This window comes from Puma concolor, chromosome A1 (genome assembly GCF_028749965.1).
Source record: "Puma concolor isolate L17-30 chromosome A1, mPumCon1.1.hap2, whole genome shotgun sequence".
NCBI lineage: Eukaryota > Metazoa > Chordata > Mammalia > Carnivora > Felidae > Puma > Puma concolor.
The window spans coordinates 174,679,713-174,704,070 of NC_141667.1; the positions used below are offsets into that span (position 1 = coordinate 174,679,713).

General features: G+C 40.6%; 1 protein-coding gene across 2 annotated transcripts in view; it reads left to right on the forward strand.

The window, feature by feature from the left end:
- Positions 1 to 24,358, forward strand: part of ABCC4 (ATP binding cassette subfamily C member 4 (PEL blood group)) — a 267,510-nt gene that overhangs the window by 181,718 nt on the left and 61,434 nt on the right. For both annotated transcript variants that reach the window (XM_086709433.1, XM_086709438.1), the window contains one exon: positions 23,613 to 23,763. In XM_086709433.1, coding sequence (XP_086565559.1) covers positions 23,613 to 23,763 — 151 coding nt within the window. The remainder of the gene's footprint in view (positions 1 to 23,612; positions 23,764 to 24,358) is intronic.

Here is a 24,358-nt window from a genome sequence, read left to right on the forward strand (position 1 = left end):
GTGGGAACAGGGGTTCACACCCTTTCCTTACACCACAGTGCTGTCTTGGAATATATATCTGAATAGGTTTGTTTTGCTTTGTTTGCTGGTGATTTGTATGACAGCGGAGCTCAGGCCTAGAGAGTACGATTCCCATCTCCTAGGTATTAAGTTTAATCTCTCTACAACTCCTGGAAGGGAATTCTACATGCCTGCCAGGAGGACTATTGATGCTCTTCTATGTGTTACATATACACCTTGGATGCAACCTCAAATAGACCCGTCTTCATTCTTCATGGACCATCAAAAGTCTCTTCTTCCTATTAGCGAAGCTTTCCTTGGGCACTTTGTTCTGCAATAAAACTATCCCTATCCCCTCTGAAGAAGCTGGGATCCTCGAACCGTGGCCGAGTGCAGTGCTGAGCAAATTGCATTGTGACCTCACTTCCACTCGGTCAGTTAGTACTTCCTGTGTACCAGGCACTTTTCTAGGCACTGGTGTGTAGAGGAGTGAATCGGGCATTGGCTTCCAGGAGTTTACATTCCAGTGCAAAAGACAGATGGTAAACAGTTAAGTTTATAAGGCAAATATAATAATCTCCTAGTGCATTAAGGAATGGGAAGTCTTTGCAGGTGACTTCCGGGAGTGTTGGGACATGGTGAGCAAGGAAGTGGTGATGTTTGAGTTTGGAAAATATGAAGGAAACAGCCATGCAGAAAAGACTTGGAAGCAGATGGGCAGAGTGTGTGCTCAGGAAAAGAATCATGTGCAGATGCTCAAGATGGGAGCAAAGTGGCATGTTCCCAGGTAAAGAGAAAGCCAGGCCGTGAACAGAGTGGAGACGTAGGCAAGAGGGCGCTTGAGACCTAGGCAGAACTGGACTCCATAGGTTAAGAGGTTCGGGTTCTCTTCTGGATGCAACGGGAAACCACTGGAATATTATAAACAGAGGAGGGACATCATGCTCATACTTCAAAATTGAAAAAAATGTATATTTGATGCTAATCATGAGGTTCAAATATTTTTCTAATGTTTTAAGTCATCAAAATCTGCATAATCCCTTAAAGGCAAGGCTCTAAGGCTATATTTCATGGCATTCTCTCACGCTCAGCACAGCTTCAGGAACTGAGGCAGATCAGCACTTCGTATTTCATTGAAGTCATGAAAACTGTATTGAGTCATTCCCCAAATAGGAAAGTGGTTCTCTGCAGTCAGCGTGGACCTCTTATCCTTCTAGCAGCCTACCCTTTTTAGGGCAGTGGCTCTCAAGCACCAGGTTGCCCCTAGCTGAGGTAACATGGAAAAAAGAAAAAGGATGGTGTAGCTTTTCTCCCCACCCTGCAAAGCTGAATTTTCTGTTTTTCTCTGTCGGACATCTTGTTTTTTAAATATAGTCGAGTGGCTCTTAGCCAGAAGGTGTAAAGTCAGTACAAAAGGTGATAGGTAGTCCAAATGACCTGGAATTAGTATTAATCCTAGCTAATGTTTAGAGACTCCTTCCTGGGTGCCCAAACTTGTTTCAGATTTTTTATTTGTATAATCTCTCATCTTTCTGGCAACTCCATGAGTTATGTACAGTTATTGTGCTGTTCTCACAGATGAGGGAAATGAGGCCCAGAGAAGTTACATAATTCGTCCAGGATCACACATCTAGTAAGCGATCACTTTGAGGCTTTTATTTTTATATTATTGAGTTATACTCGTTTATGTTCATGAAGGAGAAGCAGAGTTCCCCTTTCTATGTTTTGATCACATCAGACTCTTCTCAATGAGGGAGATTCCAGGTAGAATCTCTAATAATAATTAAATTATTTGTCATCTGGTGCCTATGCTGCCTCTTCAACAAAAGTCGTAAAAGTGCTCATGTAATGTGATCCCATGGTATTTGAGATATAAATCTTTTGAAATTGTGGTGCTGGCCTTCTCTCTCTCTCTCTCTCTCTCTTTTCTATCTTTAGCACGTGTGAACAAGAGCCAGAGAGAATCTTAAGCAGGCTCCACTCTCTGTGTGGAGTCTGACACGGGGCTCGATCCCATGACCCTGGGATCATGACCTGAGCTGAAATCAAGAGTCTGATGCTCAACCAACTGAGCCGCTCAGGCGCCCCTCTTTTTTCTTTAGAATTAAAGATGGACAAATCACTTTCCTCCTTCATGAATGCTTTTTCAAATTTTTGCTGGTCGTAAAATCCAGACTGAGAGCTGCTATTTTCAAGAACTTTATTCCTTAGCTAATGATAAACCTGATTTCAAATACAAGTATAGGAGAAGTTGTGACTATGTTTTAGGTGTGAGCATCATGAAGTAGAAGATACAATATTTACACATATTTTAATGCACATTTGTTTGGGTTGTGATATACGTAGCTCTGGAGTACTGTTATGTAAACCAGGAAAAGTAATCGGCTGTGATGAAAACAAAGGAGGATTTCTTAAGATTTTGTTGAAAAATAGAAGCTTAACTTTACATTAAAACAGTAAACAACAGGTGATTTTATACTGTGCTTGTACTAGGGGTTAGAAATACTTCCTTATAGACAATGACACAAATCTAAAGTTAAAAGTTAAGTTGTTAAATTTAAACACTAGAAGTGTATACACTGAACGTAATAAGTTTATCATTTATATGTAAAAAATAAATACTTTATAGTTAATTTAACCGAATGTCCAAGTAGCAAATTTACATTTTGAATACTTAAGGATCTAAACTCTCAATTTTAAGATTTGATAATGGAGGCAATAGCATTCTCTTCTGTGAAGATAAGAGTTCTGGTCTACTTGATTTCAGGCAACAGAGCTTGTCTATGCTTTATCTGGTGTGTGTACGTGTGTAAATATAAATGCACATATACCCTCAAGGAGCAGTCACATTATTGATTTGCAACCCTTTCAAATCAAGTAGCTGGATGTACATCTTAAACTGTAAGGCAAGGAAAATAATGTTTGTGGTTGTAACAGAGGGTTTTATGTAGGGCTCTCTGTGAATCATGGTCTGCAGTTTAAGGGAACCTGGAAAACTTGTCTGAGGAATTTATATTTGAACCTGTGAACCCTTGGCCCCATCCAAGTTCTTTGAGCAGGAAAGTGGCCGCTTACCATGTAATTCTAAGGGCGACAAGGACATCTTTCTCCTTTGAACATGTTATTCCCATTTGGTGGATTTTACTGAAGATCAACAAGGGTGATAATGTGGTTCGTGTTGTTGCATGTGCTGGGAGGTTGCCTGTGAATTGTGCCCTTGGCTACTTCCTGGAAAGGATCTTAATGTTTCAGATTTCGGTCTCCTTTTTGTGGTCTTTTGCAAAAGGCTTTGTGGCAGAAGGCTTCCTCCTCCTCCCGCCTTGCTGGTTCCAGCCAGCATCTGTACTGGCGTCTCAGGACGGGGCAGCGGGCGACCTTGTTCCATGCCGGCCTTCCGTGAGGCTTCCCTGGGCTTCTGGCTCTGCTTCTCCCATTTCAGTTCAGTGCACTGGGATGCCAGGGCCCCAGGTTTCCTGGAAGCCTGACGGTGTTACATGATCTGATTTATTCTATGAGGCTTTCTCCTTTGGGGAGAATTACGGATGAAGTTAGCAAAACACGCATTGAGTGAAGCTGGAAAGTTAAGACGTTAACTCTAAACCTGTCCTTGAACCTCCGGAGGTAAATACTAGTCTTTAGTCATTTTTTAATTTCTTCGCTAAGGAATGCTGTAGAAAGGATGGCAGAGTCAGCCACCATTCTTGGTGTTCAATCCATTCCTCCTTTTTCTCCGATTCCTGCATTTCATGCTCCTCTCTATCCTGCTGTGAGATGAGCTTCTAGTGGCTGTCTCTGGGGTACGCACTCTCTCCACTCCATTCTTTGGCCTTCTCTTTTGCCAGAGTCTGTTGTGATTCTTCCTAGACTTGTTCCTGTTCCTTACCCATGTTGTCATCTCATAATGACAGTACTTATTGTGTGAACTGATAAGTAGGAATGCCAAGTGGAGTGCTTTGGGAAGGCTTAGTAAAAGGCTCTGCTTAAAAAAAAATGGCTTTAAGTAATTAGGTATGGATGAGACAAGTGACTGCGGGGGAGGGGGTTGGAGAAATACAGGCAGAATCTGTGCTGAGAGCCTCACAAAGTGTCTTCGAAGTCCTAGGTGATGCATTATGGGTGTGAGTTTTGTAAGAAAGACCTTGAGACACTCCAACACCAGATCTGTACATGCTTTTATTTTTTTATTTTTATTTTTTTTTAATTTTTTTAATATTTATTTTTGAGAGAGAGAGACAGCACGAGCAGGGGAGGGGCAGAGAGAGAAGGAGACACAGAATCCGAAGCAGGCTCCAGGCTCTGAGCTGTCAGCACAGACCCCCATGCGGGGCTTGAACCCACGAACCGTGAGATCATGACCTGAGCCGAAGTCGGATGCTTAACTGACTGAGCCACCCAGGCGCCCCTGTACATGCTTTTAAATTAAACCAAAACTTTAAGATTTTGTATTATTTATTTCTGAATTGGCCAACTATTAGTTCAGATTGTAGTAGTTAGGACCTCTCTGTAACCCTGCCTGGGAAAATTGGGGATGGCTTCCCGGTGATCCTGAGCCTCATGTAGGGGAGAAGCCAGTGATCCCTGAGCCTCATGTAGGGGAGAAGCAGGCACCAACGACAGGAAGTCCAAGAGAGCCTAGGAAGTTTGCAAGGACACCTTAATGTGAAGTTTGAGATCGGGCATCAGAGGGGATAAAGATGGATAGGTATAGAGGAGGCAGATCACAGGGAGACTCATGTCTCCAGTGCAGGGATTTGGATTTGGAATGTTGGTAGAAAGCCATGGAGAGGGAAGAAGACACCACAAGAATAGTGGGTTTGGCCAAGTTTCTATTTGGTATATCCAGGTAGTGATGCCCAAGTGTGGCTGGTGAAAACCCTTTGATTTTTTTTTTTTAACATTTATTCATTTTTTGAGCGATAGAGCATAAGCAGGGGGGTGGGGGGGGGGAGAGAGAGAGAGGGACAGAGTACAAGTAGGGGAGGAGCAGAAAGAGAGGGAGACACAGAATCCAAAGCAGGCTCCAGGCTCTGAGCTGTCAGCACAGAGCCCGATGTAGAGCTCGAACTTGTGAACTGGGTGATTATGACCTGAGCTGAAGTTGGACACTTACTGACTGAGCCACCTAGGCACCCTAAAACCCTTTGATTCTGATTAGTGGGTCCACACTGTGGAAGAGTCCCTCGCCTCAGAGATGTCATTCATAAGCCCATATCCCAGCAGAGAGCAGTCATGGGTCTGTGTGTCATTATGTATGCCAGCTCTTATAGCTACCAGGTATGTTGCCTGTCCGGTCAGATTATGGTGGATGGCCAAGTCGGAGCCACTCGCAGTTCCAAAGGAAGAAGGAAGGCAGCATAAAAAAACAGACCTCTGTATCTGTTTAGTGTGATCCTAACTGAGGTTGTAAGAACCCTGCAAATGTTTTTTTTGCCAGTGCTCTTGGTTCTGTAGGAAACGCTTTGGGGCACCTGGGTGGCTCAGTATTAAGCACCCACCTTTGACTCACGTTGTGATCTCATGGTTCATGGGTTCGAGCCCTGTGTCGGGCGGGCGCTGTGCTGACAGCTCAGAGCCTGGAGCTTGCTTCAGATTCTGTCTCTTCTTCTCTCTGCCCCCGCCTCCCCACCCCCCCCCCCCCGCCCCGCCCCGCCCCGCCCCGGCCCACAAATAAACATTTAAAAAAAAAAAAAAGAAAAAGAAAATATTCATGTTTTAATGGTGTGAGGGTTGAGCGTGCTTCTGTAAATTTTTTTTTTATAGATTCAAAAATTTTTTCTCAATGTTTATTTTTTTTTAATTTTTTTTTTTAATGTTTATTTATTTTTGAGACAGAGAGAGATAGAGCATGAACGGGGGAGGGTCAGAGAGAGAGGGAGGCACAGAATCTGAAACAGGCTCCAGGCTCTGAGCAGTCAGCACAGAGCCCGACGCGGGGCTCGAACTCACATACCACGAGATCGTGACCTGAGCCGAAGTCGGACGCTTAACCGACTGAGCCACCCAGGCGCCCCTCAATGTTTATTTTTGAGAGAGAGAGTGTGAGTGGGGCTCAAATTCATGAACAGTGAGATCACTACCTGAACTTAAGTTGGACACTTAACCACCTGAGCCACCCAGGCTTTTTGAGAGAGCACGAGCAGGAGAGGGGCAGAAGAGAAGGAGACACAATCTGAAGTAGGCTCCAGGCTCTGTCATCAGAACCTGGCGCTGGGCTCGAACTCTCGAACCGTGAGATCATGACCGAGCCGAAGTCGAACACTTAACCGACTCAGCCACCCGTGTGCTCCTGTAAATGTGATTATGTGTTCATGGGCATCACTTACAATGTAACTAACTAGCTTTAAAATGTCGTGGAGGGGGTTACGGTGGGAGCCCTCCCAATCCCCGCAGTCTGCCTTTCTGAGTTTGATCCCTGCTCTGCCTCTTCCCATTCTGCCTCACAGAGCCACACATTCTTTATCTGTAGGAGAGAGAAAAATGGCACACTTCATAAGGGTTGTTGTGAAGACAAAATTAAATCATTTTAATAAAATTCTTAGCATAACATCTGCATGTTAAGTATTGCATAATGGGTAGTTATTTTTAAAGCACTACATACCTTTTTAAGTGGGAGGAAGAGTTTGGTAATAGCATTATATTGCATCAAAGGAACTGTCACTGAGTTGTCAGGCCCATAAATAACCACCACATGAGTTTTTTCACAGATATTCTAAGTTTGATATCCCCGAAAGTTTTTAATAGATATTTTTACATGTAGACTCACGGGATCAAATTCCGTTACTTTCAGAATAGACCGTGAAGCACTGAATATTTCATAGTAACAAACTTAATGCAGTTTTTGAAACTCTCGGATAATATTTGAGTAAGGAGTCTCATTTATTTAGAGTTCTTGACATTAACAATTATCACCTCCCAGAAGTCTTCCTACTAGCGAAGCAAGTGAAAACAAAGGTAGGACGTGGAAGTTTTAGGCATTTTTGTCTTTTTTTTTTTTTTTTTTTTTTTTGAAACGTGGGACTCGTTGAGCATGTGAACTTGCACACAGCTGCCCTCAGCAAAATGCCGTAATTTATTGAGGAAAACTGAATTGCAAAACCTTTCTTCCCCACACACCCCTCATCCAAAAAAAAGAAAAAAAAAATCAACAGCTTGACTGAGCTTAAGTAACTGACTTTTCATATCCTTTCATGGAGCACAAAGGGCTAATCCTGAGGCTACTTGAACCACCAATGCAGACAGTGGTGGGGACCACCATGGAACGTGTCATTCCCTCCTCACCACACACAAAACACATTGACTGCGGCTTTATGAAGTGAAAATGCCCAAGAAAAAAGAAAATGTGAAGGAGGTGTCCACAGTCATTTCTTTCCAGAGGGGGAGCAGGAATGAAAAAGCTGCCGCATCTGGGTATTGAGAACAAAGCGAGCTGAAGACTTGGGGACAATAGGTTGGGTCACTGGCTTTTATAGAAGCAAAAGAGTGGAACTGCCTTTACTTGTCTCAGTACCACTGACCCTTGCATTGCATTGTGCGGAGATGTCAGGGAAAGTGTGTAGAAAGCATTCCAGCCTCTTTCAGCAAACAATGACTTTGTCATTTTGAGATTTCTATGGTGTGTTGACCCCTTCTCCCCACTCCCGCCCTCAAATCCCATTGGACAAAGGAGATTGTTAGTTAGGCCACCTTGCCCTCATTTAGAAGATCTCTGTTTTACCGACTCTATAAAAGTAAACCCATCCATTTTAACTGATGCACACAGTTGCTTTCACGCTTTTAAAATCAACGAAAAGCGTTTTAGCCAGAGCCGTTGGAAGGTTGGAATATCCCGTGAAAATGCCAGGCCCAGAGATAATGATTCATGCAAACGACCAAGTTAAAGTGGGTTTCCTTGCTAATAGGAGGGAGAATTGGTGATATGAGTTACTGGAAATATTTACAAACACTTGACCCTTGGGGTTGTGAGATCAGGGTGGTAGGATTCACACAAGCCCACTCATATGATTCCTTTACCTGTCTTTTTTTAATGAAAGACAAGACGGTTGGTTTTCCCCCCACCGCTCAACACGATGGTTAGCACAATTAGAAAAGCAGCACCGTCAACATCAGCGTAGTGACAGTTAATCACCGGGGACCCTCCCAGGCTGGCAACCAGTGTTCCAATTTGTCTGTCCCAGCATGTGTGCTCCAATGATAATGTTTGTAGTTTAACAAGAAGCTAATTAAGACCTAAAAAAAAAAAAAAATAAACATCTCATTTTTATCAAGCATGGTGGTACTGTGCAGAGCATAGACCTTTACATTATGGCGTTATTGGATGACATCCATTGCAAAACAGTGGCCACTCACGGGGCTTTCTCGCCTTGCCACCTTGCACTGTTAGGGATGATTAAATGGACAGTCGTTGCTAGGGAGAGGAAAATGGCTAAATATTTACTTAGTTGGAGGACCTTTAGAGTCCCCATAGGCTGTTCTTAGTTACATTCACTCAGTTCTAGCTACTTCAGGAGTTTTCTTTCTAAGATGAGCAAGAAAGGGACAGGCTGGAGAACTTCAGTTTTAGTAAAATCTCACACTTGCCATTTTATGTATGGATTTCTTTCTCAAATCTGATGTGGAACCTGATAATTATAATTTATACTGTCTTCTGCTTGTGAGTTTCATGACTCACTTGTCTCTTGGAGCTCTTTCTTTTGGGTTCTTTGATTTAGTGTTCTTTGATCGTCATTGGCATTGAGTCACGAAGCAGATAAGAACATCTCTGGCATCGGTGCTAAGGGGCAGCCCTCTATGACAGATATGCCAGACGTGGTTCAGGAGCCATGCTTTGTCTGAGGCCTGCAGGCTGGTTACCATTACCCCTCACAGGTGCCCCCCTCCCCTCCCGCCACAGCGCACCCAAGGAGATCACCATGTGCCATTGTGTCTGTGTATTTACATGTTGCCAACACCTGCCTGAGCATGACCAAAGGAATGGGAGAGGAATTGTGGTGTCATGATCTTCTATTTAGCCTGTTGATATTTTTATTGAGGTACAGTTTACATACAATAAACTAGGGTTTGGTTTTTGGTTGTTTTTTTTTTTTTTTTTTTTTTTTTTTTTGGTAGTTTGGTGAATTTTGATAATTGTATATCTCTGTGACGATTAACCAAAACAAGATGTTGTGGAGCGTTCTCATCACCTCAGAAAGTCTCTCTTGTCCTTTGTCATTCATTTCCACACCCCACACCTTTCCCAGATTTCCAGTGACATAGAATCAGTATTTTTATTTTGGGGGCTACTTACGTATAAATGGAATCAATGTAGTATATGTTTTTCTGTGGCTGCTGCCTTTTTTTTTCAGCATCTTTTTGGGGATTCATCCAGTTGCGTGTTGAATGATTCATTTTTTTTTTTTCCCTGCGTGATATTCCATTGAGTGAAGATTTCACAATTTCTGTGGCCCCTACTTGATGAACATTTGGGTTGTTGAGTTTTTAGCAGTGAACCTTCTTGCACACGTGTTGATGTAGACATGTGTTTTCATTTATTTTAGATCAAATACCTAGAAATGAAATTGCTAGGTCACATAAGGTAGGTGTATATTAACTTTAAAAAATTTTAAAGGTTTTTAAGATACTTGCAACATGTACTCACCAGCAGTATGGAGGTTCTAGCTGCTGTCCATCTTTACAACAGTTAGTATTATCAGTCTTTTTGGTTTTAGCCCTTCTAGCAGAGATTGGTCTCATTGGGGTTTGAATTTGTATTTCCCTGATGCTTAATGACACTGAGCTCCTTTTCATGCATGCTAATTGGCCATTCAGATATCTTCTTTTTGTGAAATATTGGTTCAGATCACTTGCTGATTTTTAAACTTAAACAAAAATTTTATTGTTGATTTAAAGGAGTTTATATGTATATATATATATTTTTTTTTTTTTTTTTAATTTTTTTAGTGTTTGTTTTTGAGAGACAGAGACAGAGCGTGAGCAGGGGAGGGGCAGAGAGAGAGAGAGAGAGACACAGAATCTGAAACAGGCTCCAGGCTTCAAGCTGTACAAAGCCTGATGCAGGGCTTGAACCCATGAACTGTGAGATCATGACCTGAGCCAAAGTCGGATGCCTAGCCAACTGAGGCACCCAGATGCCCGTATATGTATATATTTCTTAATACTAGTTTTTAAAAATAATCCTAGTTTAATACTCGGCCTTTGTGAATCTTTTCTTACAGTCTGTGGCTTGCCTCTTTTTTAATGAAGAGCAAATTTTAATTTTGTTGAAGTGAAATGTTTGCTTCCCCCCTCATCTCTTATAGTCTATGTTTTTTGTGTCCTAAGAAGTCTTTGTGGGATGTGAAGATACTTACTTGTTCTACCTCTTAAAAAATTGAGCCATTTCTATTAACTTTTTGTATGGAATGCAGTTGATTGTTGTTGTTGTTATTTTCCCCAGTTATTCTATTCACATTTGTTAAAGACTTTTTGTGCATTTAACTGCCTTGGCACCTTGGTTAAAAATCTTTTTGACTATATGTGAGCAAGTCTGTGTCTATTTTGTTCCACTGATCTGTTTATCTGTCTTCACACCCACATGGTGGTTGTGGTTATTGTGCATTTCGGTAAGACTTGAAACTTAGTAACTTTGTACTGCTTTGTCAAGATTGTGTTGATCATACCAGATCCTTTACTTGATTATGTACGTTTTAGAAGCCTTTCAATTTGTTTTTTATAAAAGGCTGCTGGGATTTTGATATTACCTTTTAGCTGTAGATCGATTTGAGAAGTCGGTGATTCTTAACTGTATTGCATCTTTCAGTTATGAATGTGATCTACCTCTCCACTTATTCAGGTCTTCTTTAACTTTAGAAGTATTTTGTAGTTTTTTGTATAAACATTTTGCACTCCTTTGGTTAAATACATTCCCTGAGTATTTAATGTTTTTTTACATCTACTTATGAGATTGTTTTTAATATCATTTTCCACTTGCTTGTTTCTAGTATACAGAAATAAAGTTGATTTATGTATATTGACCTTGTGTCATTGAACTTGTGAACTCATTTTGCAGTTGCTGGAGTTGGTGGGTTTTTTTTGTTGTTGTTGTTGTCCTGTAGAATTTTCTACATACACAATCTTGTCAGCTGTTCGTAATGATAGTTTTATCTCTTTATTTACAATATAAGACTTGTATTATCTTTTCTTAACTTAGAGGGTTAGAGCTTCCAGTACAGTGTTGAATAGAAGTGATGAGAGGGGTACCTGGGTGGCTCAGTCAGTTAAGCATTCGACTTTGGCTCAGGTCATGATCTCATGGTCCTTGAGTTTGAGCCCCACGTCAGGCTCTATGCTGACAAGCTCAGAGCCTGGAGCCTGCTTCGGATTCTGTCTCCCTCTCTCTCTGCCCCCTTCCCTGATTACATTTTGTCTCTCTCAAAAATAAACAAACATTTAAAAAAATTTAAAAACAAGAAATGATGAGATAAGATACTCTTGGGGCACGCTCAGTGGGTTGAACCTCCAGCTCGTGATTTCAGCTCAGGTCATGATCTCACGGTTCTGGGATTGAGCCCACGTTGGGCTCAGCGCTGGCACCACGGAGCCGGCTTAGAATTCTCCCTCTCTCTCTGTCCCTCCCCCGCTCATGCTCTCTGTCTCTCTGTCTCTCTGTCTCTCTCTCTCTCTCAAAATAAATAAACATTTAAAAAAGGTATTCTCATACTCTTAAAGCAAAATCCTTCAATATTTTTCCATTAAAAATAATGTTAATTGCAATTTGGGGGTTAGATATCTGGATCAAATTTAATTTTTTTTAAATTCTGGATTTGGTGAGAATTTTTACTTTTTTATCAAGAACAGGTGTTGAATATTGACAAATATTTTTTCTACATCTCTTCAGGTATATGATTATTCACCTTTTACTCTTAACAGGATATATTATACTGATTGATATTTGCAGATTAAATTAACCTTGTATTCCTGGAATAAATTCCACTTGGTCATGTGGTCACATTTTTTTTTTTTTAATGTATCACTACTGTGGATTTGTTGATACTTTGTCAAGAATTTTTTATCTGTTCATGAAGGATACTGGCCAATAATTTGCTTTTTCCCAAAATATTTTGTTAGCCTTTGGTATCAGAGTTACGCTGGCCATGTAAAAAGAAATGGGAAGTATTTAATAGTCAGTTTTGGGTATCTGCTTGTCTAGGCTACTGTCCCCAGTTACTCAGTCAAAAAGTAATCTGAGTGTTGCTGTGTATGTATTTTGTGGATGTGATTGGAATCCATAATCAGTTGACTTTAAGGAAGATTATTGTAGTTAATCTGTGTGGGCCTGATTTAGTTGAAAGGTTGCAGGAGCCAAGGCTTCCCCAAAGAAAAAGAAATTCTACCTGTGGATAACACCATCTTCTACCCAAGAGTTCCAACCTGCCTTTCTAACCACCTGTCCCGTGGATTTTGGGCTTGCCTACACTAGTTTGATTGTGACATTATTATCCTTTTTATATTGTTAGATTGAGTTTATTGGTATGTTGTTTAGTGTTCTCCTTCTTTTAATGTCTTTTTGTAGTTTTTATATCATAATGATCCTGGAGTCAAATTCTGTGGAAGAATTTGGCATAACTTCTTTGCACAATCTTCTTGTGAAGCCATCTGGGCCTAAAACTTCTGTGTAAAGTTTTAAAATTATGGATTCAAATTTTTAAATTGATACAGAATTCTTCGGATTTTCTATTTCTTCTTATGTCAGTCTTTGTATATCAGTTTTCAAGCAATTTGTTCTCTGCATTAAAATTTTTAAATGTTTGGGGCGCCTAGGTGGCCCAGTCAGTTAAACGTCTGACTTTGGCTCCCAAGAAGAAACGTCTGTCTCTCTCTCTCTCAAAAATAAATAAGCATTAAAAAACATTAGAAAATTTTTAAATGTTTGTCATATGCTCTTTTTAGTGCCCGTGCTGTGTTATCCCCTTTTAATTCATGATAATGGTAGTTTTTCCTCTCTTTTCTTTTGATCAGTCTTGGTAGGAGTTTATTAATTTCATTTGTGCTTTCAAAGAATCAAGCTTTGGGTTTGTTGATTTTTCTCCTTGGAAGTTGGTTTTCTGTCTCATTAATGTTTACTATTCTCTTCATTTTTTCTATATACTTCAGTTTAATATGGTTTTTTTAAGATGTGTTTTAAGATGTTTAAACCCTTGACTTTTAACCTTTCTTCCTTTTTTTCTTTAATGAGGCTTTATGTTTTTAGAGCAGTTTCAGGTTCACAGCAAATTATAAGAGGAAGGTAGAGATTTCCCATGTATCCCCTGTAGTCCTTCTTTAAAAAAAAATTAAAGGTAAAAATGTATTTCTAAACACAGCTTTAGTTGCAGACCTCAAATTTTAAGATTAGCAGATTTTTATTTTATGTCAAGATACTTTCTAATTTTATTGTAATTTCTTTGAACTAGATATTAGAGAAGTATATTACTAAATTTCCAAATGTTTAGTGATTTTCTGGTTACCTTTTGGGTATGAGTTTTTGTTTTGTTTTTTTGTTAAATCCACTTAGGTCAAAATATATTCTGTATAATTTCTGGCCCTTGAAGTTTGTTGATATTTGCTTTATAGCATAGAACATATATTCAGTTGAAAAGGATGTATTGTGCAGCTATTGGCTGCAGTATTTTACATTTCTTAATTAGATCAAGTTTGTTCATCATGTTTTCATAGCTTCTGTACTTTTATTTTTCTCTTCTAATCTATCAGTTATTGAGATAAGTGGGTTAAAATCCCCCACTGTGATTATGGATTTGTCTGTTTCTCCTGGGTTCTTTCAGATTTTGCTTTCTACATTTTGGAGCTGTGTTATTAAGTTTATATACATTTAGATTTTTTTAATGTCTTATAGATAAATTGGCCAATTCTTCTTTTGAAATGTTTTCCTTTATTTTTAGGAACGCTTCCTAACTTAAAAATTTCTGTTTAGTGTGGTATAGATAGTCCAGCTTTCTTTGGGTTAGTGTTTTTCATAGGGTACCCTTTTCCAACCTTGTCTTTCTTCCTTTATTTTTAAGGTATGCCTTTTTTTTAATTTTATTTTTTATTTTTTAAAATTTACATCCAAATTAGCTAGTATATAGTGAAGCAATGATTTCAGTAGATTCCTTAATGCCCCTTACCCATTTAGCCCATCCCCCCTCCCGCAACCCTCTGTTTGTTCTCCATATTTATGAGTCTCTTCTGTTTTGTCCCCCTCCCTGTTTTTATATTAATTTTGTTTCCCTTCCCTTATGTTCATCTGTTTTGTGTCTTAAAGTCCTCATATGAGTGAAGTCATATGATTTTTGTCTTTCTCTGATTAATTTCACTTAGCATAGTATCCTCCAGTTCCATCCACGTAGTTGCAGATGGCAAGATTTCATTCTTTTTGATTGCCGTGTAATACTCCATTGTGTGTGTGTGTGTGTGTGTGTGTGTGTGTGTGTGTGTGTGTGTGTGCGTGTGTGCGCGCGCATGTGTGTGTGTGTGTGTACACACACACACCCCACATCTTCTTTATCCGTTCATCCATCGATGGACATTTGGGCTCTTTCCCTACTTTGGCTATTGTTGATAGTGCTGCTGTAAACATGGGGGTGCATGTGTCCCTTCAAAACAGCACACCTGTATCCCATGGATAAATGCCTAGTAATGCAGTTGCTGGGTCGTAGGGTAGTTCTATTTTTAGTTTTTTGAGGAACCTCCATACTGTTTTCCAGAATGGCTGCACCAGCTTGCATTCCCATAAGGTGTGCCTTTTAAAAGTAGCATATGGGTGGACTCCAGCCTTGAATTTCAAAATAAGCTCTAACACTGAGAAAAGGTGAAAGGGAAGCTATTGATCCGTGAGATATGCTGAACATAAAAAAAAAAGGGAATAAGAGTCGTGTCTCCCTAATGATTTCTGTTGTGTTGGCTAACAAATCGTAAGCCTAATACCACCATGCACTCTTCAAGTGGAGTTAGCAACGACTCAGGAGTAAGGGCTAACTGAAGGATACACACTTCCCAGAGCTAGATTGGATATAAAAAGAGCCGAGGCCAACAAATGGAGGGTGGAAAGAGTGATTAGTAGATCTCAAGGAAAGGACAAGTTTTGAAAAGTTTAATCTTTTAAAAAAAATTTTTTTTAAATGTTTGTTTACTTTTGAGAGAGAAAGAGACAGAGCATGAGCAGGGGAGGGGCAGAGAGAGAGAGGGAGACACAGAATCCGAAGCAGGCTCTAGGCTCTGAGCTGTCGACACACAGCCCGACGCAGGGCGTGAACTCACGAATTGTGAGATCATGACCTGAGCCGAAGTCGGACGCTTAACCGACTGAGCCACCCAGGCTCCCCTGAAAAGTTTAATCTTAAAGAGAGTTTGTTTAGATATCTTCGTATAAATAAGACACACCAACATCCCATAAAGTTCTGATATAACAGGGCCAAATGAGTTGGGTGAAGTCAAGAGACAGGTGACAAAGGAGGGATCTGGGAGCCAGAGCTGATGTCTGAACTCCCTGAAGCATGCAAGTTGCCATATCAGCATGTCACTTACACCTGCAGACTTAATACTAACCATAGGTCAGTATTGAGGTTTAGGAGCTTACCTTTAAGAGCTTTCCATATTTTTCCCTTTGCTTTTATTTATCCTGTAATTGAAGAGTAACGAGTATGTGATGGGAATTACATTTTAGTTCTTAATACTTGGAGTTTTGTATAGCCTGTTCAAAATTTTACTGCCTCCACAAGAATCTTATATTAGCCAGCAGCACAATCTATGTGATAGTCATTTCATTGAAAGGTTTCTTTTTTTTTATCTCATACGTTTCCAGAATAAATAGGTAGAAGAATCTCTCCTACACCCACATCAGTAAACAGCTTACTGATTAAAAACTAGGCATCATTTTTTTTCCTCTCTCTAAATCAGAAGAAAATCTTGCCGTGTTTTCTTGCCAAGAAGTGAATCTTGCTTTGTTTATTGCACGTAAGCCCTATCTTCTGCAAAATCAGTAATCGTTTAAGGCAATCTGGACGATTTGTACTTATCAGAACTTGGAACAGAATTTTTAAGAGTCTGACTGACAGCAGAATTCAAAGCTTTGAAATTCCTTTGAGGTGTTAGTAGTTTTAATGATCCTGATTTTATTTTTTAATACTGTAAACAAGTAATAAAAGTACTGTCTACTGACTAAGTGGTCTTATGATTAAATACACATTTCACTTTGTGCCTAAGAGAAGTCTGAGCACAAGCAAGAGTTCAAATAAGAATGGGGTGAGCCAGAAGTATGGATGACATATTTATTTGCATAAAATAAGAAGAATACATTTTTACTGTTGTTTATAGAAAACATGTTCCTTGGCACAAGCTTCACAAAGACGAGCAGGAACAGAATCCCATTGAATTAAGTTTAAAGGAAATTGTGGGTAGATACCTAGGAGTTCCTACAGGGCTGTAAGCATTTGGGTAGTTAAATGTCAAACAGACAAACCAGTCCTCTATTTAATACTGCTTGTGAAAGAAATATGCTAAAATCTGTAAGATTAGGGATACAGTATTAATTCTAGAGGAAAACACGACCTGGGGAAATGCTTTGTTTTCACCACCTTCCCAATATACATATGTGGCATGTAGAATAATCTCATTTAGGGTCTTTGGGTTTTGTGTATTTATTAAAGTTAAATTTGGCTTTTTCCTTCCTTCCCCCAAATCAGTTTGCTTTCTGGGCTTAGACTTCATCTTATGAATCTTTTTTATTTAAACAGTATTTCTTAAATCAACATGTGTTTTGTGTGTTCTATTAGCAAACATTTTTAGGACCTTTTTACTGATCAACTCTGCTCTGTGCACCGAGCAGGTTTTTATTTCCATAGGAGCTGGGAATCTAGGACTGAGCACCTCCTGGGGGAGACCAGCTACCACCACAAGAAACCCAACCAAACTAGAAAATGCAAATGAAAGGGAAAACGTAAAATAGGAATACATATAGGTATAAATTTTTTGAAGGATGAATCTTTATATGAGATGCTGTATCATTCAGAGATTGTAGGCTTGGGGACACAGTGACTCTGAATTATCTAACTTAGGGCAAATCACTAAACTTCTCTGAGCATCAGTGAACATCAGCTTCATTCTTTAAATTTTTTAATATTTATTTATTTTTGAGAGAGAGAGAGGGAGAGACTGAGCATGCCCCTGGGAGGAGCAGAGAGATAGGGGGATAAGAATCCAAAGCAGGCTCCAGGCTCTGAACTGTCAGCACAGAGCCCGATGCGGGGCTCGAACTCACGAACCACAAGGTCATGACCTGAGCCGAAGTCGAATGCTCAACTGACTGAGCCACCCAGGCGCCCCACATGAGCTTCATTCTTTGTGTGTGGAGGTGATAATCCCTCCCACTCAGATTGAAAGTGAGGATGGAATTACTGAAGAGGTGGGACACAAGGCAGCCCTCACGAGATGTTATCCACTATTGGTATGGGGGAGGGGGACAGTTGTACCTGTCTTTGGTTGTGAACAAGATACAGAGATTTTCTGCAGTGTAATGAGGGAATTTGCCATAGGCGCTAGCAACCAAGCAATGACATTTTTCTCAAGATTTGTAACTGGGCAGTTTTTCAAACAAAGCAGTTAACATTTTCCGTAAGAATTATTTTATTTTATGGCTTCTATAAGCCACATTAACAATTCATTTAGATACCCCTGTGGTTTAATCAGGAAGAGTGGCTCACAGGACAGCTTCCTTTGTAAGGGAGAGAGGTGCTCATCCTTTCCGTAAGTGATGGTTACAGGGCCCTCCTGGCATCTGAACTACCATGCTTGCTTGCCAGGAAGGCCAACCTGGAGTGGATACAGCTGAATTTCCTGGGATTCACTAGTGCACAAAATGTAGCTTTTGTATTTCCCTTGATATCGACACCAGTTCACGATGCATGAAATAGAAAATGTCACGATGGACTTCTTTGTCCCTATTGAATAATCTGGCGTTTGCTTTGGTGGTGTTGATTCATAGGCCCAGCACAGTTTTCCTTACTCTCCCAGAAGTGCCGAGCAATTTCAGGGCAGGAAGTCTTCACTAAGAAGTGAGGCTTGGGGTGCCTGGGTGGCTCAGTTGGTCGAGCGTCCGACTTGGGCTCAGGTCATGATCTCGCAGTCCGTGAGTTTGAGCCCGGCGTCGGGCTCTGTGTTGATAGCTTGGAGCCTGTAACCTGCTTCGGATTCTGTGTCTCCCTCTCTTTCTGCCCCTCCCCCCACTCATGCTCTGTCTCTGTGTCATAAATAAACAAACATTTAAAAAAAAAAAGAAGTGAGTCTTGAAACACTAAAAGAATCCAGAATAAGAAAAGAAACATCTCAAAAAATGTTGAGTTGCTTGCATTATCCTGAGGTTATCAGTCTTTGGGAGACCCTCAGGTGGGGTGAAAAAGGAGAGGACAGAAAATGTAGTAGGCATGAGGTTTATCGGTCATCTTATATTCAAACAAAATGGGCCTCAGATATGATAGCTAGAGAAGAGCCACAGCCACTTCGGTATATGTGACATCATTACCACATCCAGGAAACAGTAACACTTGCTCTGGTGTCCCTGGATAGTCCTAAGCTGTGCCAGTGGTTAGAGTGAGACGCGTCTCAGGCTCCAGCCTCATGATATTTTTAAGACACTTTAGGCCCATAAATCTGTCAACGCACTGTTCCTTCTCTTCTGGCTGCTGGCATCTAGAGCATACTGAAAGGTAATAATAATGGTACTTAGGGTTTCTTTTTGTTAAGCACGGACTGCTAAGCACTTTATATAATTATCTCACTTAATTCCTCCTACCTTCCGACATCTTTTTGTGGTAGTGGGTAGCCCAGTTTTCACTAAGACAAAATGGTGGGCTGTGTTCCCTTCCCTGTTAATATTAGAGAGGGTTGGTCTTAGACCCTGTTGGATAGCACGGTGCTAGGCTAATGCTATTGTCCTCCAGGTCTGGATCGACGTTCTCTGTAAGCTGCAGAATTACTCCCAATTAAGCAAAATCGACATGTTCTCTCAAGTGAAGGACTTTTATTCAAGGATTGTTTGCATTTGTTCACGTGGGTTTATAGATTTTGGATTGACTTCCTAACGAGTATGTTCCAGTTGGGATGCAAGCATATCAAAAAAACGATTACCCTTAGATCTTGGGTGTCAAGGCTTGGGTCAGGTGCTTCTGGGTCAACATGTTTCTTGCTGTATATTTATATCATTATCTCTTTGTGCCTTAGTGCAACAGAGGTACAGAAGCGCTGGCCGTGGGGGTGGGTCATCCAGTATAGGTTTGGAATCCAATCATTTGGGCAGAATTGTGTACATACTTTGGAATTCCTGAGAATGTGGAAGGAAGAAATGAGACTGGCTTTAAGGAGGGGATGGGTGTTTGTTTTGCACCAGCATCTTCTGTGTCCCCTTTCGGAATGTTAGCTTTTTTGCTTACTGTCTTTGTCCTTGCCAACTTCCATAAAGAGTTTGCTGGCATGGGCACCTGGCTGGCTCAGTTGGTAGAGCATGTGACTCTTCATCTTGGGCATTTGAGTTTGAGCGCCATGTTGGGCAGAGAGATTACTTTAAAAAAAAAGAGAGAGAGTTTTCTGGCAGTAAAAGATTCACATGTGTATATACATGAATACATATAAATGTAAAATCAAACATTGTGTATGTTTTTACAGTACAGTATAACATCTAATTCACTGTGGGGCAGGCCATAACATGACCTGCAAGTAGAAATAAAACTCTTATAGAAAGCCTTTTTGAATTACTTCAGAATTTGGGGACATCAAATCTGAAAGCCCTAACCTAACCTGGGAGTTTCTGAGAGCATCGGTTACAGGTCTTTAATGAGCGCCAAGAAGATGGCTCCAGCAGAACCCCGTGTTTGGAGCTTACCTCTGCTGCCCAGGTAATCTGCCGGGCCGGCTTAGCCACAGAAGGCCCCCACCTTAGGGAGAGCCGGGTAGTTAAAACTGGTGAATATTGTTCAATCAAGTGATGTTAGTCTGCTCAAAAATTGTGAATTTGAATATTTTCATAACCTTTCAGATTTTTTTTTCTTGACAACTAACAATGGTAAGCCTAGTGATCACTTAAGGCCAGACATAGAAGGGTCTAAAAGGACCCTTCCTCTTGGCTTCCTAATTAGTATAGAAGAGTGGGATGCATCAGTTAACCCAGTAGCTGTGAGAAATTGGCCAGCTGTAGATGTAAAAGGAGAGAGGTTCACAGCCTGCTTTCTCCACTTACTGTTGGACTTTGTTCCTTCAGAATTCCATGCCTCTTCACCCTGGGTCTTGTATGGACACCGCAGTAGAGAATGGGGGAAACAGAACGCTTGGGTCTACATCAAAATAATGCAGTTTTGATTCACTGGGGCTCCTGCCCACAGATTCACAGTTCTAGAAGTTTCCTCCTTCCTCCACTCTTCTCCTGCCTGCACGAAGCACCTTTCACAGGCACCATTCCTGGCTTTCTCCATCACACAGTAACTTCCCGGGAGAACTTGGGACCACCACTTAACCTGCCAGCTTTCACAATCCTTATCTGTAAATGGAAATGACAGTTCCTTCTTTGCTCATTCACAAGCTGATTGTGATGAAGCTCTGAGAAAACTGACTTGGAATAACTGTGAGATGATAACATGTGTCTCCCTCAGGCATCGCCCTGCTAATCCTTCCCTTGGAGATGCGCCCGGGGCCCGCTGCCCTGGCTGGCACAGTGGGGAAGGCACTGGGCAGGCGCCTTCTGAGAGGACACGGAACAACCTATGTTAATGTGGGCAGGCACCTTGACCTTTGCAGCCCGACTTCCTCTTGGGCAGTATTTCCATCAGCTGTGATTACTACTGCAAGTTATTCATTGCCGCTCTTTCTGTTTGTTAAACCAGCCTGTGAAATTTGGTTGTAAGTTGAAGAACCTTCCGGAAACTATTCATGTATTCTTCCCTGTATTTCCACAGCCCCCTGTGCCTCGTGCATATAGTCCTGGGTTTGTATCCACCTGAATTCACAAACTTTGGAGTTCACATGCCATGTGAATGTGCCCATTCCCACCATTCAATGAGCCCACTGTCCTAGCAGGCAGATGCAAAAGTATGTTGATTGCACTCATGTCACCTGAAGTTGTACACCATGATACCATTTTTTTTCCTGATAAAGGTGGATACTTAAATCAGCATCATCCAGGTGACTTGGGTTTCTATTCTGCCTGCTCTTTTTAGCCCAGTATCATTTCCCAACATAAAGTCACCTCACAAGATGAGGTCATGATTGAACATTCATAGAACTCGGTACGCTACCTGTGTACAGCCCATACCTGACACAGGGCACTTGTGTTGTTATCATCATTAGCCTTTGAGATAGATATTTTAAATATCCTAATGATAGAAAATTTCCTATCCAGATGATAAAATTGATTGTTGTTCTGGCAGTAAAACAATTTTTGTCATATTTTTTATTTGAAATATTTATTTTAGAAACAGGATAGCCTGGCCTGTAAAAATGGGAGCATCAAGACAGCCTGATCCTTTTTTAAATCAAAGTATGGTTGACACGCAATGTACGCAATGACACTCATGCATGCAACATAGTGATTCTACCACTCTTCGTAACACTGTGCTCACGGCGTGTGTGGCCGCCATCTGTCCACATGCAACACAATTTAGTAACAATACCAGTGACTGTATTCCCTATGCTCTACCTTTCATCTGACTTATTCGTCCCATAACTGGAAGCCTGTATCTCCCACTCCCCTTCACCCAATTTGCTCATCCCTCACCCCCCTCCCCTTTGGCAACCATCAGTTCTGCAGTTATGGGTCTGTTTCTGCTTTTTGTTTGTTTTTAGATTCCATATGTAAGTGAAATCATATGGTATTTTTTTCTCTCTGACTTTATTTCCCTTAGCGTAATGCCCTCTGGGTTCATCCATGATGTCGCAAATGGCACGATCTCGGTCTTTTTTATTCAGTTATCTGTTGATGGATGTGTGGGTTGCTTCCATATTGTGGCTGTCGTAAATAATGCTGCAGTAAACATAGGGCTGCACATATCTTCTTGAATTAGTGTTTTTCTTTTCTGTGGGTAAATACCCAGTAGTGATATTTATTTATTTATTTATTTATTTATTTATTTATTTATTTATTTATTTATTTATTTAAAAAAAATTTTTTTAATGTTTGTTTATTTTTGAGACAGAGAGCATGAACGGGGGAGGGTCAGAGAGAGAGGGAGACACAGAATCTGAAACAGGCTCCAGGCTCTGAGCTGTCAGCACAGAGCCCGACATGGGGCTCGAACTCACCGACCGTGAGATCATGACCTGAGCTGAAGTCGGATGTTTAACCGACTAAGCCATCCAGGCGCCCCAATACCCAGTAGTGATATTTCTGAATCACGTGGTATTTCTATTGTTAATTTTTCCAGAACGTGCATACTGTTTTCCACAGTGGCTGTACCAATTTACATTCCCACCAATGGTCATGAGAGTTCCCTTTTCTCCACATGCTCACCAACACTTGTTATTTCTTGTCTTATTGATACTAGCCATTCTGTGGCAGAAGATGATCTCTCATTGTGGGTTTTGATTTGCATTTCCCTGATGATGAGTGATGTCAGGCATCTTTTCATGTGTCTGTTGGCCCAGATAATAAAACTTAAAAAAAGATTTTGGACTTTGTGTTTCCTTATTTTTAAAACTCTTCATAAGATTTCTAAGAAATCTCAGAAATTTGTTTCCCTTCTTTTGTCCTTTTTTAGGCACACTGATAAACTCTGAAATTCCTTAAGTAAGGTCTTTAGAGGAAAAAATTAAAGACAAATTAGGGGGCTCAAATAAGTCAAGAATTTTTTTCCGGAAGGATAAAAAGTTGGCATTACATTGAGGGCAAGCTTAAATATATCATGATGTAGGCTTCTATGACTAATGCTTTGCAGTCTTGATCAAGTTGCTTTTCCTCTGCCTGTGCTTCAGGGTCTCCATGTGAAAAGGGAGATAATACTAGTATTGGATAGGGCCATTCTGAGGATTAAATGAGTTAGTACACGCAAAGTACTTAATGGGTAGCACTGTACACAGTGAGCACTCGGTAAATGTTAACTGTGGATAGAAAGCCAAGAAAGAGGAATCCTCACTTTCAAAGGCAAATACTTAAATTTCTCCCTCCCTTTCTGACCACTGAATTTGTAATTAGCCACTTCTTTATCCCCACATGTATAGTTGAATCTTCCGAATTTCTCATCTATGATTTCTGCTTGCTGATTTCCCTGGTAATATCCACTGACTCATGATAGTTTGGGATTCAAGTCTTCTTCTCTCTGAGTCTCAAACTTTCTCATCTATTAAATAGGGAAGATTATAATGCCTATCTCCTAGGGCTACTGAGTGTATCAAAAGAACTAATATCTAGAAAATTCTTATTGTCTTTGGTACATCACGATTAGGTGTATAAATATCATCAGGACCACTTGTAAAATTCTATTATATCTTTGGAAACCATGCCCTGCCATTCCAACAAGTCTTTGGAAGAAAGGAGTTGAATCCTAAAAAAACAACCCTTTAAAGTCTATGTTGTAAGAGAATTCTTGGTAAGAAGGCCTTTTTATCTCTTTTCCCTATTTCAGACATTTCTGCAAGTCTGTGGTGTGGTGGCTGTTGCAGTGGTGGTGATTCCTTGGATCGCGATACTTCTGATTCCCTTTGGCATCATTTTCTTTGTTCTTCGGCGATATTTCTTAGAAACATCGAGGGATGTCAAACGCCTGGAATCTACAAGTGAGTACAGAGGTTCTCAGGTTGCACTGGCGATGTGGGCTCACTTCCATTTGTGCTGTAATTAAGGAGACCCCTGAAATTGTGCAGACTCTCTCTTCCAGAATTTTTTCCAAGCTCATGTTACATAATTGAATATTGTGGCCACCATGAGTCAGAGTGGCCCTTAGGGCACATGGAGCTAGTGGCCTGCCAGGCCCAGCTTTGCAGGGTAGCACAAGGAAGAAACAGAGGATATACGTGTAGTAACGCTCCACTAGAACGTGAGCACTGTGAGGACAGGGGCCATTTCTGTCTTACTCATGACATGCTTCCTAACATAGAGCAGGCACTCAGGTAATTTTTTTTAAGAAATATTTCATGTTGGAAATATTTTGAAATACAGAAGGAAAATAATGGAATTTGTCTTTCCTTGAAGGTTCTGGAAATGACAAAGAAAGGGAAAGATTAGGGAAAGGAGCAGAGGTGTCGGGAAATATACTCCTATGTCAGAAGTGATACATTTGAAAAACAGATTACTATCACATACTCAAAAAATGGCAAATAAGGTACAGCTGGTAAATATTTTGTAAAGATAAACAATTGTGTTCAGTGTTAC